General features: G+C 39.5%; 1 protein-coding gene across 1 annotated transcript; it reads right to left on the bottom strand.

The window, feature by feature from the left end:
* Positions 1–5,660: 5,660 nt before the first annotated feature.
* Positions 5,661–17,162, bottom strand: LOC101851064 (replication factor C subunit 3). The gene is made up of 8 exons (XM_005104464.3): positions 16,810–17,162; positions 11,807–12,012; positions 11,430–11,527; positions 9,517–9,698; positions 8,585–8,721; positions 7,554–7,652; positions 6,709–6,778; positions 5,661–5,985 (listed from the first exon to the last, which is right to left on the bottom strand). Exons 1-8 carry the CDS (start codon positions 16,894–16,896, stop codon positions 5,797–5,799), a joined length of 1,068 nt encoding a protein of 355 aa, XP_005104521.1. The 5' UTR covers positions 16,897–17,162; the 3' UTR covers positions 5,661–5,796.
* Between the last annotated feature and the right edge of the window lie 733 nt (positions 17,163–17,895).

The raw sequence follows: 17,895 nt of genomic DNA, 5'->3' as shown, positions 1-17,895 counted from the left end.
GATAAATACTGTCTTCATTGTTGGTGGTTGAAGGGTGCCCCTGGTTGGTCCTTCTTATTGTGCCTGTCTTGCTTTTCCCTGAGAAATTGATAACAGTTTTTTTTCAATTGTGCCTGTGCATTTTTCTTTAACTCAGAACTTCTCCATTCCGTGCTTTATCTCAAGGGTTGTCAGCTGAAGGTGTTTTTTTTTTAACCAACAGGCCATATTTTTACGTACAGTTTAGCATACAAGCAAACACGCACGTTGGGAACAGATTTTCAGATCATGAAGTTTTTATTGTTATTCTTTGTATTGAAAACGTACAAAGCAAAACTTACATAATGTAAAGATTTCCACGCCTTCCTGATTTCACTTTGAGTGTGCTAGACTAGATTACTTCTTTTGGTGGGTGGTTGGCGGGTGCTCTGGCTGGTTTTCTCCTTTCCTATCAAATATCTATCGTCTTATCTCCCCTCCTTTTTTGTGTTTGTTTCTCTGTTGTAACACCTCAGTCTTTGGCACTTGTATGACCTTATTGGGTTGCAAGTGCTGTTAAACACTTTTAGCTCTACATATGTACTTTAACACAACTACTGCAGTGAAGAGGTGCTAGACTGTATATCTAGTGACCATCGTCCCGTTCTCACCAAAATCAGTACACTGAAACACGGACAAAGGAAAAGAAGAACCCGTTGGAACTTCAAGAAGGCAAACTGGGATCTCTTCACAAAAACAGCTGAGGACACCGTTAAACTGGATGATCTAGACAATAAAAGTACAGTCCGTGCCGGCTTTAAGCACGCCGGCTTAAACTACTTAAAGCATGTTTCGGACTCGAGCACGCTTAACGGCTCTTACCGAATTTTTAATATATAAATTACACGCCTTTAAGCACGGTAACTTCGGCTTCAAGCACGCTTCATTTACAAGACAGTCAATATTTTCATGATGACCCATCGAAGTTCGAACAGTCTACACCGCAGCAGTGGAGTGTGTCAAGAGAAACACAAAGAACGCAAGTAATCGACACACACTTATACGACCAAAAAAAATACAAAGAGAGTCGGGGAGACGAGAAAGGGAGGCTGGCTGCGATTTCACCCTTGACCCTCGCTATCCATTAATCCTGATTGTGTATCACGCGCGAGGTGGGATGAAGGCGGTGGTATGAGTGGCACAGCGGGCAGTGGTACGCACAGGCAGTGTGTAGGCCAAGTGTGCTGTATCGTGACTGGCCATCTAAATTAAGTTTTCATTTCCCATTCGACCACAAAACAAAAACAAACAAGCGAACCATGGCAGGTGTCTAAATAACACTTTTGCGGGACCGCTATAGGCCTACTTACAAACAAAGGGAAATAGCACGGGAAATTTTCTACTTAAAAATCTCTTGATTATGTCTATTTCGCACTCAAGCACGCTTCGGCTTTAAGCACGCTTAAGCTTTCTCCCGACGACCGTGCTTAAAGCACGCATGGTCTGTATAGACGCCCTTAATAGTGAACTCACCTCCACCATCTTAGATGCTGCGAAGAAGAGTATCCCACAGGGGTGCAGAACCAACTATAAACCCTTTTGGAACAAGCGCTTGGAGAAAGCTACAAAAACTAAAAATGATGCCAGACATGAATATGAGAAAGATCTAAAAAATATGGACAAGAAAATTAGATACAAAAAGGCTGTAGCAGAGGCTAAACTTGTCACCAAGGAATCTAAGAAGGAAGCCTGGACGCAGAAGTGTGAGGGACTCAATTTACATCAAGGTGGACGTGAAGCTTGGTCACTTCTGAATAACCTCACTGGCGGAAAAAGGAAAGAAAACCCCAAACCACTACACACAGAAACCGAAGTTCTCACCAGCGAGTTCAAAAAAGCCGAACACTTCAATAAACATTTTGCCTCCATTCACAAAAGCAGCAAAAGGAATTACCTGGACAGGGGTCTACTGAGTGTTCTGAAAGGAAAAGAGAGAGATTTGATGACACCGAGTATCTTCCAGGACTTCTTAACTAAGCGAGAGTTGGACTGTGCAATCAAGAAACTGAAGAAGCGAAAAAGCCCAGGTCCTGATAAAGTACACAATGAGATGCTACAAAACCTTGGTGAAAAAACCAAATTGCTACTTCTTAAGCTCTACAACAGAACATGGACCGAGGGAAATCTGCCTAAAGCATGGAAACTAGCTACTATAAACCCAATCTTAAAGAAAGGGAAGAAGGCCAATGACCCTAAAAACTACCGCCCAATATCACTCACGTCCTGTATTGGCAAGCCCTATGAAAGAATCCTCAATTCTCGTCTTTATTGGTGGCTTGAGTCTTCAAGTCTGATATCACAGTGTCAAGCAGGGTTCATGTCAAAAGGCAGGACAGAAGACCAGCTCTTCAGGCTTACACAGAAAATCATTGATGGATTTCAAAGAGGGGAACAGACAACGGCTGTGTTTGTGGATCTCCAACAAGCCTACGATAGAGTGTGGAGGAAAGGACTACTCTTAAAACTGCAGAGCATGGGAATCAAGGGAAACATGTACTCCTGGATTAAATCATTCCTTACAGATAGACTCATCCAGACCCAGATGGATGAAACCCTATCTTCAAAAGCAGTACTGGAGGAAGGACTCCCACAGGGATCTTCTATCAGCTGTACCTTATTCCTTGCCTTCCTCAATGACGTTTCAGATGTTCTCAGAACAGAAAAAGCCCTTTTTGCTGATGACCTGGTCCTTTGGCACACTGGAAACTCAACAACAATAAGCAGACGAAGACTACAAGATGATCTAAATTCCCTAGGAATCTATTGCCATTTATGGAAGATGAAAGTAAACTGCGAAAAAACTGTCTACTCTATTTTTACGAGAAGCTATAACCTTGCAAATGCAGAAATCCCTCTCAAAATAGATGGTATCAACTTGAAAAAGGAGAATAACCCAGTGTATCTTGGAGTACAACTTGACAGCAAGCTCAACCTGAAACAACACACCAACAACCTTAGGAAGAAGGCTATGAAGAGACTTAATCTCATCAAACGACTAGCCAGTACCAACTGGGGATCAGACAAGAACATTTTGAGAGGCCTCTTTTTAGGATATACCAGAGCTGTTTTTGATTATAATCTTGTTCTACAAAACATTTGCAGTAAAACTACAAAGAACTAAATGGACACCATCCAAAACCAAGCTCTTCGTCTTATCTCCGGCGGAATGAGAACCTCACCGACTGCGGCCTGTGAAATCCACACAAATATTGAGCCATTATAAACTCGAATAAAACGGGCAGCTTTAGAAGTATATGAAAGATCTAAAAGGCTAGATAGTAATAGAGTCCTTGTTGACAAGTGGAAACCTAATCAAAGACTAAAAAGTGGAAACCTAATCAAAGACTAAAAAATACAAAATCCGTACTTGACACTGTTCTCAATCTCCAAGAAAAACATCACCTCCCTGAAAGACGAGAACCTCTGGAAAGAGTTCCCTCAACTCTCCCACCACATCTCACCATAGCAAAGCCAGAAATTAGGAAAACACTTTTGGACAAGAGCAATAAAAACACATATCCTGTAGCACTAAAACATTCTGCCCTTGAAACAATTGATTCCTATCCACCAACATGGATCCACTCATACACTGATGGATCTGCCTTTAAGGCAACAATCAACGCTGGATATGGGTCAGTGATCAACTTGCCCAGTGGGATAAAAAAAGAAGTCTTTAATTCCAGCGGGTCCTTCTGCTTCAATTTCATTGCCGAACAACAGGCTATCACCAACACAGCAAACTACATCAACTACTTGTTTGACACTAACCCACTTGCTACCACAGACATCGTTATCTTTACAGACAGCCTTTCAACACTAGAGACACTTGAGAGTGGGACTGATGTGAACAAAGATGTATTGCACTTGATTTGGAGTCTACATATAATTTGATAAGTAGGCACCACGTCAGAGCAGTCCTACAATGGATTCCTGCCCACACTGGGATACCGGGAAATGAAAGAGCTGATGCTCTGGCAAAGAAAGGAGCTAGCCTCCCTCAGCCTGAAATTCCTACGAATTACACCACCTGCTGCCAAATGATCAAGTCAAACCTCAAGGAAGAGTGGATGAATGATTAGGCCACAGGTACGACAGGAAGGAGAATGTATGGCCACATGAATAAACAACTGGTCAAAGATCCAATCAATGAGTTGAGGAGGGGAAATCAATCCATAATCTTCCAACTTAGAACACAACATGTACCCCTCAACCAACATCTCAACCGAATTGGAGTAAAGCAGTCTGCTGCCTGCCCACTATGTGACTACCCCTCAGAGACAGTGGAACATCATCTGTTCTTCTGTAGAAAACTAACTGATTTAAGGGGATGTTTTCTTCCCAAGCTACCCCACACATCTAATTGCCTCTACTCCTCAAGACAACAATTAGAACAAACATGCAACTATTACCGAATGGCATCATGTAGAAGAGTTAACGCTCAGATGCTACTGGATCGCTAACAACAACAACAACATATGTACTTTAACGTATGTGGTGTCCCTCACCTTTCAGGCAGATGTACGTCAAATTAGAAGGAAGTCTTGATTATTTGCAGATATCAGGGATTTGTCTCTTACAGGAAGAGTTTTATTTTGGATTTTATGCAACCAGCCCTGTTCTCCTTTGACTTATAGCTGCAAAAGTGTCTTTGACATGCACCACTGGCCTGAAGGGACCTTTAATGTTGAACCCTGAACAAAGAAAAGGCACCCATAAAGAAGAGACACACATGTAGAAGAACCGTGTTTTTTCCTGGTATCGGGTGCAGGGGTCAACCTGAGAGAAAAGCCAAAGGTTTTCATTCATCATGCATTCATGCTGAAGTAAATACACTAAAACCTCAGCAGTACTATTTGTAGGCATACTATGACTAGTAGTAGTAGTAGTACAGGGTTTTACGGCGCTCGCAACTGCATAAGGTCATATGAGCGCGCGAAACACAAGTTGGTAGCATTCGCAACAGTTCACTGCACTATGACTGCAGCACAGGTACAGCTTCAAAATACAGTCAGAATTGTCCAAAATGGCATCCCATTGTCGAGGAGAAAAGCAATTGTCTGAGACAGGTAGATGTCTTGGACAATTTCAATATATTATTTTACAGCACGTAGGGGTGCAAGTGGGACATGGTCATTTGTACAGGGGATTGTAATGAACAGGTGGCTAAGTGTAAAAGCAGGTTTGACTGCCTTTTTGGGGTCTACATATAGCCTCCCATAAATACAAGGATACAATATTATATTACAGCACCTACAAAGGATTAATTCCGGACTCTGAGGGTATGTTGGACCACATTTTTAAGCTGAAGCAACCATCTCCAGCCAGCCACAAGATATTACATCTGAAAGGTAGCCACTTACTGAATGGACAATGTCAGAAAATGTTGAACCCTGAACAAAGAAGAGGCACTCACTAAATGGACAATGTCACATTCAGAGAAAACCTTACTTCTTTCCAGTCAAATATGAAAAAAAAAAAAAGTCTCAAGAACTCTTTCCCAAACAAAATAAATTAAACGAATTCTCGATTTTAAAAAATCTAGCCCACTTACTTAACATGTGAGAGTCATAAGTGGGACAGACTATTCCACAAAGTCCATAATAATGACACTGGGTAAAACTAAAACCATGAATAAAATTAACTCAGATTTCATCAAACATTTATTTTACATGGGATTCATTCAATTTATAGACATTAAGAAAACTGGAGTTACAACTTCATTCATCAATACAATTTATAGTAGTAAGTGGAGAAAAAAACACCCAAAAATCATCACAATCAGAAAATATCAGCAATGCCCTCCTCCAAAAACCGTTTGTAGATGGCCATAAATTTTGCCACAAAAGCCTCCAGGTGGTAGATGGCCTTCTGGCCCTGCTGCAGTCGGTGCTCGTAGAAAGCTGCATTCTGGACCACCTCAGACTTCAGTTGCCCGTCACAGACGCTCAAGAGTTCTCTCAGAAGACCCTGTGGTTACAGAATTATGTACAAAACTTAGTCTGTCTTTTCGTCGACAAACAAGAACAGCGGAAAGAAAGGGAATTTCTAAATCTGATCAACAAAACAATATTCATATTATGTGACTATCATACATGCATAGTCGATTTTTGAATACTAACGGCATTGCTTGCAAGAAGACATTTTAACATCACCTGTATAAAGACAGAAGGCAGTTTGAGAGCACTCTGAAGCTGCTACTTTGTTTCAGTGTTGTTGTTGTCTCATTTTCCTAATTAAAATAAATCTTCTTCCCTCATGTGACCCCATTGAGAGTGGAGACAACAGTTTTTCCTGGTTGATTAAGCAAGTTTTGAATGAAGCAGAAGACTTTGGCTCACAAAACTACAAAGTATGTCCTGACTGATGACTCACTGTAAAAAAAAGTACACACAAAAGGAGACCAAAAAAAAAGCACACAAGAAGTACTGGAACTGAGGGCATTTCCCGAGAAAGAGATGCATATCTAGTAGTATTGATATAAATAGACCTAAAAGTCAAAATAAAATAAATTGCCTCCATCACAACAAAATGGAGTGACTCCCAACATTTTCTACACATTCTCTTGATTAGCGTCAAACAAAATTACACATTTATTTAGGGCAGGGATGTTATACTATAATTTTTAAATTCAGAATTCAAAGCGAAGGACACGCAAAAGAAAAAACAAAAAACGAAGAGCCAACAGCTTACCTTCATTATGATGTCAGAGGGGATGCAGTGGGTGAGCAACTCATAAAGCCTGCCCCTCACCTCAAGAAGTCTGGGAAATAAAGCAACCAGAAAATACTTGTGAAAATCAACTCTTTTTCAGTAGTTTGATAAGAGATAGAGGACATGGTGTACTTTAGTGAGAACAAGAATGAAAAAAAAAGAGGAATAAAAAAAAGGAGCTTATTACAATTGCAGTAGACTCCAGGAAAAGTAACGGCTTAGTCGCAGAATATGTGCAGATCATGTCAGATTTTAAAATAAAAAAATTTCTTTATTTACCTCTGGTTTGTGTCAAAGTATGTTTGAAAAGAAAGACTCTTAGGTCCCTTTGACTCTGAAATAACAGCATCTTCTCATAACAATCAGAATCCAACACATATATCATACATATGTATATAACTTCAGACTTTCATAACATATGATAAAAGCCATCATCATAAATCTATATAAATACAGTCGAGCCTGCATAATACAACTAACTATTGTTGAAGAGAAAAGTGGTCATCATAGACACCTGTCCTTTTGGAAAAATTAATTATTATATTAAAAAACACAAAGGGGGAAGTAGGCTTGTGCAACACAAATAGGTTTTAAAGCATTTGCAACACAAACTATAAGTGCTGAAGATTAAAGGTGTGACAAAATAGTAACAAACACAGAAAAGAAGGAGGAGAGATAAAAGACATTAGATGTTTGATAGGAAAGAAAGAGCAAAACCACACCAGAGCACCAATCAACCACCCACAGATTGTGCTTGCCAGACCAGGTTCGACTGTTCATGACAATCAGCACTAGAAAAAAAGGAAGTAAGAATAAGCACAAACCTCTTTGGAGACTGCTGTTGAGCTATCATTGTGGCCGTTTCCCTGAGGAATATTTCCCAGTCAGGCTCTGAGATCTCTTTGTCCGGATTGAAAGGGTACCTGAAAAGGATTTATTTGATTATTCATATAGAAGTCTCGAATCAAAAGGGTGTTTTAAGCACTTATATAATATCTCCAACAGATCCCTAAAACATTTTCAGCTTCTAACAATGTATCAGTGCAAGCTAAACTAACATTTTATCAGCACGCTAAAACGAAGATACAAGATCATTCAGTCTTAGTAAAGAACCCATTTCACCTGGATGACGTGAGGACAGTTTGTGTAAGGTACCAAGACAATTTCAATTAGAAATTAGCCTCACAACCCATGACATTACATAAGTTCAAATCAGCACAACCTGGCGCTCAAGTATAACATTTTGACGTAAAAATATTTAAGAAATTTATTGGTGCTTGTAACCTAGAAAACAGTGTCAATAATACAATCAAGATATGACTTGAATTATCTCAAGCAACCTCAATGTCTCAGGTAATCCTTACAGATCCCATTCTCCTAAATATAAGAGTGCAACGAAGAAAGAAAAGAATGCTTCTCTCTCTCTCTTATCGCGGCATAAGCCTCTAGACACAGGGTGAACAATGAATCTGGTGTCTGTACATTGTATCAAGACTCCTTGTCTCACTCATGTTCCATATCCAGTGAATTCATGCGGAAGTCAGGCAATTAAAGGGATTTTGGAGCCTGAAGAGGAGCTCTAAATGAGCAGTACATAGAACCCATTAAGCACTGAAACATGCCCTGTGAGTTCGACAAATCCCACATCCATTCATTCCCCTCATCCCCCTCTTTCATACAAGCCTCAAGTCTAAGACAAGAGTCTTAGTCACAGGAGTTGGAACCTCATACTTGCTTCTGGTCAATGTGTCCGAAATAGGTAGAAACCCATCATGCCCCCCCCCCCCCCCCTTTAAAAAAAAAAAGAAAGAAATATAAAACAAAAACAAATTAACACTCTTCTCCACAAACTTACTGTTGAACCCGGCAAGCCTCACACATCAACAGTGCTCTCCTCAAGTTCCGAGAACTCTTCTCTGCAATCTTTGATGCCATCTCAGGAGGTAACGTGAGACCTTCTTTCTTACACACCACTGTCAAAATGTGACTGATCTGTCGATGAAACAATTACAACCTTAATGAAAACCTTTATAATAAAGGAGAAATGGTATCCACATCTCATATGATAGACAAGAGTAATTCTGGGATTATACAACACACAACAAAACGACATAACAATATTTCATGTAACATAAAGCACATTGCAAGACTAAACCTGTGGATGTAGGCAAAGTTCTATCAGAAAGAATGTTATCCATAAACAGCTTATTCATAACTAAGAACAGTCATGGGCCCACTTTAAAAGAGCACATAGATTGCAGAAAAAAAATCCTCAAATATGAATAATGACAATATTATTGACAAAAGGTGTGCTAGTCTTGACAAAGATATAAGGTGTTTGCAAGTCTTGTCACAGTGGCACAGTACCACCAGATTGTGCTTCCAGCCAATAGATAATCTGGGCTTTTTTCTTTGATTTGTCCTATTCATGATCCCAATATATAGGAATGTTTGTTCAAGCCTAAGTCCAAGAACTGTCATCAGTTGGAAGTCAAACAAGAAGGGAAAGTCAGCCCAGTAAAATTTAAAACACCCCTAAAGTACAAAAACCCAGACAGTTTTTAACACTAACAGTGCCCATAAAATGGCATAAGCTGTCAGAAAGGTATGACACACAGCACTTGTTTTATAAGACAAAAGAATGTTTCTTTACAAATCAGTGTCATTGGGGAGTAGAAGAACCTAAAGACAACTAGTTAGTTTGAGACCTTGGGATCTTGGGAACACAAAAAAAAACCCCAAAAACACCACAATCACTACCCATTTCAAATTTTTGTCTATTCTCACCTCTTCAATAGATGGAGCAGGAACTCGCAGACCCAGACATCGACTGCGAATGGCAGGAATGACCTTGCTGGTGGAATTACAGCACAAAATCAGACGACAAGTAGCCATGTATTTTTCCATTGTTCTTCTCAAAGCGTGTTGTGCATCTTTAGTCAGTCTGTCCACTTCAGTCAAGACTACCACTGAAAAGCAATTCAGAAAGTATATTATATAAATTCAAATATGACAAGGAGAGTTATAAAAATTTCTAGCTGGAAAGAAATAATAAAAACAATTATATGGCATTAGTGGTTTAATGTATAAAAAGCATTATAAAAGATAACCGAGCCTGTTAATCATCAAATTTTTCATGGCCAGTATCGTTTACAGTACAGCCCCTAGGTACTGGACTGCAAGTGCGATGCAAGTAAAAAGAAGAGTATAGCCCTTTAGTAACACGTTGCCATCACATATCGCTGTTCCATCTCGCCGATTCGCGATGTTCACCACCCAGGGTGTTAGGATTTTCCCCCAAATGCAAAGTGTTAAATGAGTGACAGTCTAATAATGAAAAATCCTACATTAATTTCAGCCTCTGAGACAAACTTGTCATGGTAAAGACTTAAACAAAGACCAAGAGTAAACAGTGTCCATCATAAGAAGATGCAAAGACTGATCAATCTTTCTGAATTGTGGGTAGAATCATCAAAGAAAAAGAAACATTGATTCTTTCGCAGAAATATTAAGAAAAACTTGGATAACTGTAACATGGTATCATACTGTGGTCTTGAAATAAAAGAGAAAGCCGGTGATACCCTGAGTTCTTCAAGAAGTCCAGCCAGAGGCGTGATAGAGAAAGCATCATATCGAGTCACATTAGAGTGACAGAAAAGAAAGAGTAGAATCTAGAACACTCTATAATCAATAAAAAGATGTAATTGAAAGGCGGTTCAGAACTGACTAGAAAAAGTGGAAGAGAGTACATTTGATACCGTAGTTAAGTTTGTGACTTTAACTCTATTGATAGTTAGGTTTGAGACCTTTACTTTTACTCTATGCACATTGCTAATGAGTCAGTATTTGCAAGTGCTACAGCAGAGGACCATCTCAGTAATTAATATTTTGAAATAAATTTGTATACTTTTATACCCTGTTAAAAATCCACTGAGTTGCACAAGGTGGATTCAATTTATAACCATTCACAACTCCAAGCCTTCATTGTTGGTGTCTTTTTCAGAGATCATACGTTCAAGAAGGAATTTGTATGAGAGCACATAATCTAGGGCCATATTTACAAACCAAGCCTAACGTAATGAAGAAGTGAATTACTGGATTACAAAAGAAAAATCCAACATATTTGCTCTCCACCATTCTCACTAGAACAAAAAGTGCTGTGTGTTGCAAATGTGGTGGAATCAGGCTCTCATCAATTTTTGGGAATATGGAATGGTGGTATCATCTGACAGCTTTTTCATCTGTCTTGCTTTTGATGAAAAATAATAATTATCTACCTTAAATTGAAGTAGAGATATTCGCAATTAAAAAGAGGTGGGGGGGGGGGGGGGGGTCACCTGGTGTCAGAAGAAAAATTAGCAAGAAAATGGCCTACAAAGTTTGGTGACTTCCAAAGCTTGAGTCTTTGGAAACTATAAATTTACTAATTTTGTGCCTTCGATCACCTTTTTTATCCAATCCGGTAAAAACCACACAGAACTGTGTTTTTAAATCAACCTACAGGCTGCTGAGCCCCCCAAAAAATAATCATTTTAATCAATATAAATTACCCATGCCAAAGAAATGTTGAATTCTTTAATTTCATAAGTTAGATGAGCGCCTGATTTCACCACAATGCCACATACTTTAAGGACGATGTGCTTTTTACACAGCAAACAAACATGACATCTCAGGTAATTTTGTCTTGCCAATATTCTTACCCTTAAAATTTTTCTGTGAAGTCGTGTCCAACTGATTCACTTGTGCCACATTTTTTATCAACTCTTGTATCACCACACGGTCATTGTGCCCAACATCACTGTCAGAAACGGAAGAAGAAAAATGAAACTTCAGCAAATTAGGCACATAAATCCCCCAATGACTGTAATATAAACTTGTACAAGATATTAATGTCTTTAAGAAAATAGAACATTTGAATAATACTGGAGCAGAAATAGTGTTTCAATAAAAAAGCTAAATGAAGTCAAAGGCTCTGATAGATCTCTATTGCATTATAAAAATCTGTAAATTCGTGAAAAGTCAAACAAGATTACACACAACTAATCCCTGCTCAAAACAAAAATGTTAGAATTCTTACCTGGGATTAACTTCAATGTGGTAATTACTGGAAATGGTTGAAATCTCCAGCTTTTTGTTGGAGGGTGTGGTGAAGTGGCTCTGCTCTATGCGCAACTTTTCCACTCCTGGGCCATACAGTTCCCGCAAAGTGCACATGACACGTGTTTTCTTCCCTGCTCCCGAAGGGCCATACACCAACAGGTGAGGAAAGTCCCCACCTTCTACCTACAATACCATAGACAGATGGAAAATAAAAGATATAATTATAATTAATTTCGCATATTTATAATATATATAAATACATCCTCACTTTTCATTTTATCTTACAGTAACTTACTTTTAAAACAGGCTGCAAAGTGAAAGACATTATAAAAATTTTTTTTAAATTCAGTCCAATTTCTAGAAATTGTGTAAAAGATGACAGCCAACTGCACAAAGTTTGACAAACCCAAAAAGAACATGTATGGATTTCTAAATTTTATATTTACTGTATTGATCTATTCATGATACATGGGGCTGACAAAAAAATCACTGTTATAAATAAGCATGCTCCTGGGGTTACCTCTGGCTGGGGCAATTCAAGTTTTCTACCACATTTTCACATTGCCAGCACAGGGTGAAACCCACTGCTGAACCGTTACTTTTTTTGTAACCACCAACTAAATGCCTTTTTCTCCCGTTTTGACAAAGGCAGTCCATGATGTAACTTGCCATGTGTGAACACCGGGTACCCACTCCCACCTGGGTGAAGTGAAGAAAATCCATGTAAAGTGCCTTTCCCAAGGACACAACGTCGGGCCTGCGGCTCGAACCCCTGACCCAGCAACCTCACAAATATGAGTCCGGTAGCCTAACCACTAGGACACTGACGCCACATCTACTTTAAAACTCTTTAAACCCCATCGGACGCTGGGACACTGGGAGCGTCCAGTACTACTGACAACTGTTTCGTTTTATTTAGTGCTAGTTTTTATTTGCTTTTCTGAACTATTCCCGAACCAAGTTTTTCAAAATGACAAAGCCTTTGTTTCCGTTAATTAGAAGTTGGAGGCAAGCTTTTGGGTTTATAATGAGACATAGTGCACTAGGTGTAGTAGTGTAGATGACTATTGACTGTAGTGTAGAAAAAAACTCCGGGAAACGGTAGAAAAAACTCAGGGCTTATTAAACTTTTTAAAAAGAGTTTTAAAAAGTCCAAACCCAGCAGACAGACAGCAGAGAGTGTCTGCTCACCATTTGTTATTATTGTCAGAAGTTTTAGAATCGAGACTCTAGATAATCTCTAGATCTAGAGATCTAGAGCCTATGTACGGCATACCGACACGTACGTCAGACCGGCACTATGCACGCATTCGGCCCAAAATTGGACAACCAGACAATTATAATATGATAACCTGGAATGATGTCTGTCATACAATTCCATTCAATATTGTTTTGTATTCAAGTTCAACAATTTTGAGCAGAATCAGACACCTGTGTGAGCAGACATAATCCATTTCATCTCCAAAGGTAAGAACCTCGTTCAGCCATTACGGCTTGCAGATGTGCAATGTGTCATAAATAAGCTATTGGTTCTGTAATCGTACCCGCAGGATTCGTTTCGCATTTTTATTCAGTTTATAAGGTGTCTAGTTACCACCACAAACCATTCGCTGCTCTTTGTTGTAACAATTGACGACTGTAGCGGGGGTGCCGGTATGAGGTACAATTTTTTAGGGATGTACCCCATACCGGCACTATATTTTTTACATGGTGCGTGACTTTAAAAATAGTTATTTTTTGACGGACTATGGATGGCATCTTAGTACTTTAGATTTTTTAGTTTCTATGATTTGATATAGATCTAGATAGATCTATTTAGACACGGATTCATTAGAAAATGAGCGACTTTAGATTTTCCAATGTTTGAAACAAATTTATACGAAGGAAACTCTATCCCTTCCCTCCACCCATTGTATGTAATGATGATGATGATGTTCCTCTGTCCAATGTATGTTGTGATGATGTTCTTCCAGCCACTGTTTCCACATGTTGTGATATTGTTCCTGCTCCTACTGCTTCTGTTTCAGAAGAAGAACTTGCTGGCCCTCCCCCAACTGCCCTTGTCTCTAGTTTTGTGAGTGATAAGTTGATGCCCTAAACTTTTTGACCACAGGTCTTGAGTTCTCGGGGATCGAATGTACCTCCGAGGACTTCCTGGATCTTGCAGCAGAGTTTCAGCTACCTTTGGTTTCAACACCAGCTCGGGATCCTGTGGATAACCAGGACCATGACTATTGTCTGCCTGAGCAGGCATTGAGACCATTGGAAGATGAAACTCTGGTTACACCCCAAGCCCCCAAAAAACTGCCTCAGGACAACACTTTTGCTTTGTCCTTGACAAACTAATTGATCATGCCATTGCCACTGGATGGATGGCATCAGACATGCATTGGGTCCACCGTTGCCACTGGCACAAAATCGAACCTCTAAGAAAGTACCTTGATTTGTACAATCAACTCATTCCTGCCCCTTCGTTCGTCAACCTGCCCGTACCAGCAAGCTGGAACATGGTTTCAACACAGAGAAGAGGGCTCAGGCCCCTAAGTATATCATAGGGGCAAAGTACAAAGCATCGGAGGAGGCCAAGAAATTGGAAGAAGAGAAGAAAAGAGGAAGAAGTGGAAAAGAGGAAGAGAGAAAGGGAGAGAAAAGGGTGGAGAAGGAAGAAGAGAAAAGAGGAGAAAAGTTAACGAAGTTGGAGAAGCAGACAGCAGGGAAGAAGAAGAAGAAACAACAGGGAAATTCATGTATGTGTGAGAGTAAGATGTTCATGTGAGTTTGTTGTGATACATGTGGAAGAGTAAAATGAAGCATTCACGTACTTGTGTGTGAGTAAAATATGTAAGTGAGTTTGTTGTGATATGTGAGGAAGAGTAAAATGAAGCATTCATGTACCTGTGTGTGAGGAAGATGTTCATGAGTTTGTGATATGTGTGGAAGAATAAAATGAAACATTCATGTACCTATGTGTGAGTAAGATGTATGTGAGTCTGTTCTGGCGGTTGTTCTTTTTAGTATGTCAATAAACATTAGTTCTGTCTTAGACCCACTGTACAAAAGGAGTTCGTCTTTGCCTCTTTCCTCTTTTCAAACGCCTAGTTGTGCTTCAATTTGAGTGTGCTGGTATGGGGTGTAGGGGGTGCCGGTATGGGGTACACGCCATGACAGAAAACCCGATGTGTGCCGGTATGGGGTACATGTCATAACATGACATGCGTCAAGTCTCGGTTAGGGGTCTTCTTTATGGCCGTCATTATTCGGACTCGAGTCCGAATAACATTTTATCATATTCAGACTCGAGCCCGAATAAAAAAATTTCATATTCGGACTCGAGTCCGAATAAGAAAAAATGTTATTCGGACACGGGTCAGGAAAAAAGGAAGTGTTCGTTCTATAGATCTAACGTTCAGTGCTTCCAATTTTCCGCCATTTTTTAGTTTCCCCCACACCTTGTCTGCTGATCCAATGCCCGTCGCTTCATTGATACGCACCCCCCATGTTTCCCACTTTCTTTGTAGTAGAAAAAGGTATAATTGAAGATTAGCAGATCTCCTGGCACCTGCATATTATGAGAGCTGTGTAAAAAAAAAAAGAACAATTCGTTAAAATACACAAGCCTGGGTCATCTCGATTGTTTACCAAGAAAAAGTTGTGTTTGCCCGAAGTGATCCTGGTCTCTACCCAGCCTGAGGCGAGTCACGAGCGAGGCAGGACAGGAAGCAGGAGTCACGAGTCACAGGACGTCGGAAGTGATGTCATGCTGGACAAGAATCAGAGTCCGAATAACATTTTTTCATATTCGGACTCGAGTCCGTCGAGTCCGAATAGTCACTTCGCTTCTTTATACACTATCTGACTAAAAGCTTCACCTCACATCGACAGGAAAGGCTGGACTCTCAAAGAAACGAAATTTTGGGTCGATGTTTTTGAAAGAGCCGAAGTTATGGTAAAATAAAAGTTCACTTCCAGAAATAGTCAATAGTCATCACAAAACACTAAGGTGTCGGTATGCCGTACAGGGGCTCTCTAGATCTAGATCTAGATCTAGATTTAGAATTTAGATCTAGATATCTAGATCTAGATCTAGCCTTAACAAAGGCAAAGCAGATAGATCGATCTAGATTCTAGATCTAGCCGCAGCTTGCAATCAAAACAATGGCAGGTCAGTCAAGTCCAACATTGCAATGAAAATGGTAAGACAGCACGTCGTGCAGCTTTCTTTGAACGAAGTGTATACAGACCCGGTAACCGGGAACAAAGTCACAAAGTATACAGACCCGGTAGGGGAACTCTTTTGTGATATCGGAAAGTTTCAGCGCCCAGACCTGGTAGTGCGTGTGTGTGTGTGAGAGAGAGAGGGAGAGAGAGAGAGAGAGAGAGAGAGAGAGAGAGAGAGAGAGAGAGAGAGAGACTGCTCGATTGAAATATGACATATTCTTTTCTTCAAATTGTGATTTCTCCAACTCCAAAACGGAGGAAAAACGATCGGTCATCGAAAAGACATCCGCAATCTTCATTTAGATCTAAATCTAGACTCTAGATCTAAGCTAGCCTCGAAACCAGATCAATGATTTATGTCTGTCTGTCTAGATCTAGATCTAGATAGAATCTAGACCTAGATTCTAGACCATAGGCCATAGGCTATAGATCTCTAGAAGGACCTCTAGGTCTTCCCTTAGTGTAGAATTCTGTGGTCTGCCCTGAGCCAAGAGGGCGTTGAAACTTTCCGAAATCACAAAAGAGTTCCCCTACCGGGTCTGTAAACTTTGTGATTTTGTTCCCGGTTACCGGGTCTGTATACACTCCCTTCTGGCCTTATCGGACGCTATGGGGCCTTCGGCCCCGCTGACCCGATCTGCTTGGATCCAGCCAAGTCAATCAATAGAAAGACACATCAGAGTAAATCTAAAGCTGGTAAGCCCTAAAGCTTATAAGCTAGATCTAAATTTCAGTTAAAATTGTATATAAATGCATACTCACCAACTTTTTCAGGTGCGCTGCTTGGTCTTTGTGGTAGTCAAGCTTACTCAAAGAGTTCGGACGGTACTTGTCGACCCAAAGACTCATTTTTGTAATGTTATCAGACAACCAGCAAGTTGAAAATAGCACTATAAATGAACCTCTTCTAGTCCAACACGTTAAGTTTGATTATCACTTTCTCAAGCTTTGCACTAACACTTCAACTACTACTATCATCAGTCAACACAAAAATTGCAGTCAAAACGACAAAATAATCACCGGTGGTATTAACTTCATGCCAGGTTTTTAGATTTATATGCGAAACTGACAACTTCAATCTTTCAAAAAAGTTATTCCTTAATAAATATAACATTAAAACACTCAAATAGTTTAGATCATAAAAAAGTATTTAATTCAGACCAAGTTAGAATTCTTTAAGCATTAAGTGTCCTAAAAATTGTTTTTAAAAGCAGTTATTATTTATAACATTTCATTTCGGAATGTTTTATTAGCATTTTAATTGGCATAGCAATTTGGAAGGCGCCAAATGGCATTTCTTTTGATTGCAGTCAGAAGCAGTTAAAAATATATTCTATCTCCTTAAAAAAAACAATTCGGTTCCTTATATTCATTGCCATAGTAATTATCTTATTACATGTACATGTAATTACATGTATTATTTGTTTTCCAAGGTTATATTATTATTATTAAATTGCTATATCAAATTTTAGCAAACTAATTGCTTTTAATAGCATAGGGGTCACCAATTTTTAATACACTTTTGTTTTGTAAATTTTCTTGCGGGAGCAAGATTCTACATAGAGCTGAAAAAACGTTGAGATGTTGTGATCATTTATTTTTGTTGAAGTTGAAGAGCTTATTGCTACTACTGTTTGTTTGTGCGCACGAGCACGTGTATTCGTGAGCACTTGTGTTTGTGTGAGTGTGTGAGTGTGTGAGTGTGTGTGTGTGTGTGTTTGTGTGTGTATGTGTTTGTGTGTGTGTGTGTGTGGTGTTTATCTTGGGTGTTTGTATTGATGTACCAGTGTAGTATGCTCCTGTTTGCATTTGTTTTGAACGTTTTTGCGCGAAGGAGTTTTTTGTAAG

This window comes from Aplysia californica, unplaced genomic scaffold, assembly GCF_000002075.1.
Source record: "Aplysia californica isolate F4 #8 unplaced genomic scaffold, AplCal3.0 scaffold00421, whole genome shotgun sequence".
NCBI lineage: Eukaryota > Metazoa > Mollusca > Gastropoda > Aplysiida > Aplysiidae > Aplysia > Aplysia californica.
Note: the sequence above shows the minus strand (reverse complement) of the source record. Positions and strands in the feature narration are given on the sequence as shown.

Coding starts and splice junctions, on each gene's coding strand:
- LOC101851064 (XM_005104464.3), bottom strand. CDS start 16,896: ATGAGTCTTTGGGTCGACAAGTACCGTCCGAACTCTTTGAGTAAGCTT. Junction 7,653..8,584: donor GAGGCTTGCCGGGTTCAACA/GTAAGTTTGTGG, acceptor AATCCTTTTCAG/GTACCCTTTCAATCCGGACA. Junction 6,779..7,553: donor CAACAGCAGTCTCCAAAGAG/GTTTGTGCTTAT, acceptor TTTATTTCCCAG/ACTTCTTGAGGTGAGGGGCA.